The sequence below is a fragment of the Fukomys damarensis genome, unplaced genomic scaffold, assembly GCF_012274545.1.
Source record: "Fukomys damarensis isolate Sample0158 unplaced genomic scaffold, DMR_v1.0_HiC HiC_scaffold_27, whole genome shotgun sequence".
NCBI classification, from domain to species: domain Eukaryota; kingdom Metazoa; phylum Chordata; class Mammalia; order Rodentia; family Bathyergidae; genus Fukomys; species Fukomys damarensis.
Window position 1 is genome coordinate 18,580,073 of NW_022900939.1, and position 6,444 is coordinate 18,586,516.

At 44.0% G+C, this 6,444-nt stretch overlaps 1 protein-coding gene across 5 annotated transcripts in view; it reads right to left on the minus strand.

Moving 5' to 3' along the window:
- The window catches only part of Nadsyn1 (NAD synthetase 1), a 57,076-nt gene that overhangs the window by 40,169 nt on the left and 10,463 nt on the right, over positions 1-6,444 (minus strand). For all 5 annotated transcript variants that reach the window (XR_782471.1, XM_010635694.3, XM_033756798.1 and 2 more), the window contains one exon: positions 1,857-1,908. Coding sequence is in view for 4 of the 5 variants with exons in the window: in XM_010635694.3 (XP_010633996.1) it covers positions 1,857-1,908 (52 nt within the window). In the remaining variant the exon portion in view is untranslated. The remainder of the gene's footprint in view (positions 1-1,856; positions 1,909-6,444) is intronic.

Below are 6,444 nucleotides of genomic sequence, written 5' to 3' on the forward strand. Positions count from 1 at the left end.
GTACTAGGGATCCAACTCGGGTCCTTGCACTTGTGAGACAGGTGGCGGCACCACTGAGCCACATCCCTGGCCACCCTGGCTATTTCTGATTTCCAAAGCTAAGGCTCCAGACCAAGTGGCTTGCACAGCGCCTCTCCCAGGGACTCAGGACTGCAGCCAGCAACTCAGTCTGGCTCCTGAATGGTAGCCACCTAAGACTGAGAGCCTCCGCTGGCCAGACATGCAAAAGGTTCAGAAAGATGTGCCACTGTGATGGAAAAACCGGGCTAGTGCCTAAGTCAGGGATGGGGACTGGTCCCTAAACAGATCTCTATGTGCCATTCTGCAGGAGGGGCTCAGTATGCCCTCAGGAAAAACTACATTACAGTCATGACTCCTTATGATGATTTTACTCAACTGAATGTTGTTTATTCCTTCAGTTTTTGTTAACAGAATCATATCACATGGAGATGTTGCAACAGGTGTTCGTAATCAAAGAACTGAAAGGAAAGGTGTGTGATGAAGGTGTAGCCAGGGTGAGGAGAGGTAGAAGCAAGTTTGGTAGGGATCTCCGGGCTCAGAAGGTCAGGCCTCAGGCTTAGCCCCCACTAAAGGGGAGCAGGGCAGGGCCTCGGCAGCAAGAAGAGACACTGGGCCAGAGATGAATTAGCAGCTCTCAGGCCCAGTAAAGTGCCAGGAAACAGAACAGCCTCAGGTCACAGCTGCTCCAGTAGGGCAAGCTGGAGACAAGAGTGTGAGAATGAACCTTTTTATAAGGAGCAGATTCTGCAGTGGGACCCAGGCCCCTTTGCTTAGCTGAGCAATTCTAAGCCAGTTACTCAAACCCTCTGTGCCTATTAAATGAAAACCAACTCGGTGCTTTGGAGGGTTAAACAAGCTCAGGCTACTTCTAAGGTCTGTTCACGCGTCCATCCATGTATTCATTCCCTCTCTCTGCCATTCCCTGTACACCACAGGGTCCCTAAGATCCATGGATAATGAGAGCCCAGCCACTGAGCTTAGGGTAATGCTAGACTGTGAATAAGTGGGTGCTCTCAGTATGATGGCACAGAGGTAGGCAGGAGTCACAACAGGAAATAAAGCAGGCAGGGTAAAGGGAGAGATGGGAGGTGACGTAGGAGGTGACCATCAGGAGGCCAGGTCTTGAGCAGAAACATGGATGGAATGAGAGACACTGAAGGGATCCTACAAGCCTGGGGGTCTGGTCATGAGGGCTGGACTTGAGTTTGGTTCTTGCATAATGAGAAGAGGCAGATGCCCATGACTTTCCCTGGGAATGCCAAATCGTGCCAGGCAGAGGTGTCTTCAGGACTGTGAGTGAAGAAGAGAACGCTTATATGCAGAACAGCCAGAAATGGAATGCAGTGGACACTGACAGGGCCACTGAACCAGCAAAGTCAACCTGGAAACCACCTCTGACCCGCTGCTACATGGCAGGTAACAGCTGCTGACCTGTAGTGTGGCTCACCTGCTGCAGCCCAGCCAGCAGATGCAACCAAGATGAGAACACCTGAGTCCCTTCCCTGGGGACTCAGCGCAGAAATATATGTTGTTTTCAGTGTGAGAAACATGGAAAACGCAGAGAGGGCCATTTCCAGCCATGTGGAAGAAAGGAAGAACAGACAGCCAGCTGGAGGTCGGGAGAGAAGAGGGAGGTGAGGTGAGAGGCCAGGCTGGGAGAGGAAGGAGGGACAGCTCTCAAGACCCGGTGCTCAATGTGGAAGTCACTGCCTTCTTTGCTTCTTACTTATGCCAGTCACAGTGCTTTTTGTGACTCGAGTCCCTGTCTCATGTAGCCCACTGCTAGACAGCACAGTGATGTCCGAGAGAAAATGAGTTTCATAGGTGGGACTCACCTGCTTTGTGAGGTCGTGCAACATCCGAGGGAGGAAATGCTCCTCTACTTGCCTGGAAAGGAGAACACCACAGATCTGAGACTGGCTGACTCCGAGTTCAGACTGCTGTGAGCTACTGCATCAAGGGAAGGATGAGCACAGGGAACGGCGGCCTGCAGCACTTTGCTAAGAAACAGGCCATTGCTCTCGAGGGTCTGAGTGTCTCAGCTCCCAGGCATGGATGCACAAGGACCGAAAAGCTGTGCTGAGAGGATTAGCTGAAAACAGGCCACATTCCCCAGAGAAAGCAAGTGGAATCCTGATCAGTTGCTGAGTTAGAAAAGCCACATGGCATTAGCCCAACGTACAACCACAAATCCATATCAATGAAATGATAAAGCTTCACAGCTCCATGGATGGCAGAGGAGTGAACACAGCTTTAGCACAAGGAGTCCCAAAGAACCACTCTGAAGGCACTGCACAGCTGTAGAAGGAGATGGTTCACACCTCTGATTTCAAACAGGATGTTACAAGGTGCACCACTTCGATATCTGATCGGCTCTGTTCCTTTTTTCCTTAAGTTCCCAAACATCTCATGCGCAGAGCTATAGCAGCTCTCTTCTACTTAAGCTAAGCATTGAAAGTTGAGAGGTTGAATGAATGATGACTTGTCTCCCTCACTTTCTCTCTTTCACTGTTGCACGAATAAGGAACAAGGTCTCTGCAGACCTCCCAGCAACCTCCTCATCCCATAATGAGCACCCCATTCTCCATCTGCAGGTCTGACGATGGCTGTGTTGCTGCACCAAAATGCCTTTCAAAGGTAGGGTGGTCAAACATTTCCCCATCCTTGTTTCCTCCTCAGTTCATCTGAAATCCACTTGGTACCAGGCCAGAGAAAGGCCACCAGGAAGTAGCACATGCCCAGCTTCACTTCTTCTCCTCCTCTGTCCCGAGGTAACCAACCCCAAGGCTAGCCCACACCTGGCAGATGGCTACTGAGGCTCCATCAACTGTGCACCCAGAGCAGGGCCATGAGGAACAACAGTCTCTCAGAAAGCTGGCCCCCACTGGCCCAATCCATTTGACTGTCTCCAGACCTCTGCTGCTGTTTGAGACACTCTCCCTGCTGGGCACTGCTGTGGCAGCCTCTGTATGTCCTCCCGAGAAAACCTCCCCTCAAAATTCCCAGAAGTGTATTTCTGCCCAGAAACCATTTTTGGCTATGGCAATTGCAAGTCTTCTCTGCAGCTGTGAGCTATAGTAGGCCCCCACATTTCCTATATTGCTGTGATAACCATGGGGTGCTTAGCTTTGGGGGACTATCTATGGATTTTTGAAAAGCATCAATTCTTAGATCATCTGCAGGAAAGACTGGGTCTCAGTTTCCAAATTATGGTGAATTAGAGGTTGCGGGATATTCATCCTAATCAAAAGTACGTGTTACAGGAGAAGATGGGGGCTCACAGGAAATCGCTAGAACACATCCCGAATGAGCCAGTGATCAGGTCAAACCCAGAAACAGTGGCATCTGGAGTAATAAGTGAAATAATGTAAGTAGTGCATGCCAGCACTGAACGTGTGGCAGCTCCACCGGAGAGAGGAGCCTTCTCCTTGGCAGGGCTGAACTAATAATCCTGTATTGATAAGAACGCAGACTCTGCTACTAGACAGTTATACTGAGCAGAAGGGCATATGGCCTGAGTCCTACCAAGTGACTGAATGTGGAAAAGGAGATTCCCAGCATTTCCCAGTGGGCTTAGACATGGCTGGGACAGGGAGCTATCTAAAGAGGTACTCACTGACTCGGCAGATCGTGCAGGAGAACAGAGAGCCCACATTTTTTATAGTGCCAAGATATAACATGAACTTCTCTAAAGGGAGGCAGAAGGAACACTCGCTAAGAGTCAGCTGGGGCCAAGAGAATGGTGATGTGACACAGGAAACATGAAGTTCACAGTCACATTGGCAGAACTGATACACAGTGTCTCTAAGGTTAACAGCACACTCTGTTCAAGGTTAAGAGTGACAGATATTATATTTTTACATTTTACTACAATTTTCCATGTTCAAGATTCAAGATCTCTCGATTTTTAATCCTGTAATCCCAGGACAAAGAGAGGCTGAAGCAGGAGGATTGAAACTTGAGTCCTGCCTTGGCAATTCAGCGAGACACCCTCTGTAAACCCCAGCTAAGGCAACTGCCCACTCCTGTGTTCACCTTTATTTGTGGGTCTAACTCATAAGCAACCTTTTGTGAGGACCTGTGTTCTAATGAATGGAGAATAGAGAAGAGAATAGATTCCTAGACACATATGAATTGCCAAAACTAAACCAAGAAGATATAAAAACCATGAATAGCCAGTCCAATAACAAAGGAGGAAAATGAGGCAATGATAAAAAATAGGCACTATCAACTAAGAAAATCTCCAGACCCAATAGATTCACTGATAAATATTACAAGAACTTCAGGAAAGAAATAATGCCAATACTCCTCAAATTTTTCCAAGAAATTGAAAGGGAAAGAGCACTGCCAAATTCATCCCTTGCAGTTAGCATTATCCTAATACCAAAACCAGACAAGATTACTTGCAAACAGAATACAAGAAATAATTAACAAGATCATAAATCATGACCAAGTTGTTTCACCCCAGGAATGCAAGAAAGGTTCAATATGCATAAAATAATAAATGTAACACATCACAAAAAACAGAACCAGGGACAGCAGATTCAGAAAAAGCATTTGACAAAATTCAACATTCATTCATGATGAAAACCTTGACATGTGTTTTATGACAAACCTACCACCAACACCATACTAATGGGGAAAAACTGAAAGTATTCCCATTAAAAACAGGAACAAGACAAGTGGACAGGGGTGTCTTTCACTACTCCTGTTCAACATAGCACATGTACTAAAAAATGTAGCCAGAGTTATTAGACAAAAGAAGGAAATAAAAGTGATTCAAATAAGAAAGGAAGAAGTCAAAATATTCATACTTGCAGATAACATGATCCTTTACACAGAGAATCAAAAAAACTTTTCCAGAAGACTCTCACAACTAATAAAGTCAACAACTGCTAGGATACAAAATAAATGCACAAAAATCAATAGTGTTCCTATACACCAAGAATGAACCCATTAAGAAAGAAACCAGGGAAACAATCCCATTCACAATGGCTTAAAAAAAATGCCTCAGAATTAACCTAACCAAGGAAGTGAACTATCTCTATAATGAAAACTGTATTACTCTGAAAAAAAAGATTGAACAGGACATTAAAAAATGGAAAGATATCTCCTGTTCTTGGATAGGCAGAACATCATCGAAATCACCGTATTACCAAAAATGATATATAGATTTAATGCAATCCCATCAAAATACCATCAGCTTTTTTTACACAGGATTAGAAAAAATAATTCCAAAGTTTTTATGGAAACAGAAGAGACCAGAATAGCAAAAGCAATCCTGAGCAACAAGAGCAAGGCAGGAGGTATTACAGTCTCAGACTTCAAGTCATACCTCAGAGCTACAGTAGTAAAAACAGCATGGTACTAGCACAAAAAGAAACACTGGTCTACAGGATAGAACAGAGTATGCAGAAATAACTTCAAGCACCTTCAGACAGCTGATGTTTTACAAAGGGGTCAATGTATATGCTGGTGAAAAGATGGTCTTTTTAACAAATAGTTCTGAGAAAACAGGTTATCCTCAAGCAGAAGAATGAATCTTGATCCATATCTTTCAACCTGTAGTAAAATCAAATCAAAATGGATCAAAGACCTCTATACAAAAACAGAAACACTGACTAATGGAAGAAAAACTTGGTAAAACCCTTGAAGAAATAGGCATAAACAGATTTCCTGAACAGAACCACCAAGTATACAAGAAATAAATATCAAGAATCAACAAATTGAATCATATCAACTTAAAAAGCTTCTGCACAACAAACCAACCAACCAAAAGAGTGAAGAGACAACCCATATGAGAAAAAAAAATTTACCAGCTACTCCTCAGAGAGGAATAATGCCTAGAATATTTAAAGAACTAAAAAAAATTAGAGCACAAAAAATAAAAGACTCAAAGATGGGCATTTGAAATGAATAAACATTTCATAGAATATAAATGATCATAAATACATTTTAAAATGTTTCAAATCTTTAGCCATTACAGAAATATAAATCAAACACTAAGATTCCATTTTACTCCAGTAAGAATGACCACTGAAAGAACAAGAAACAGAACACTGGTGAGGGTGCAAAAAAAGGAACCCTTATACATTGCTCAGGGGAATGTAAACTAGTAGTATAACCACTTTCAAAATCAGTAAGGAGATTGCTCAAAAAGCTAAAAATAGGGGCCGGGGATTTAGCTCAGTGGTGCAACCTGCCTTACAAGCACAAGGACCTGAGTTTGATCCCTGGTACAAAAAAAAAAAAAAATGCTAAAAATAGAAATTCCATTTCTCCAGCTATATCTCTCCTGAATGTCTTCCCAGAAGAGCTAAATCAGGGCCAGGGTTTAGCTCACTGGCACCGTGCTTAACTGGCAAGCACAAGCACAAGGTCCTGAGTTTAATCCCCAATACAAAAAAAAAAAAAAAAAAAAAA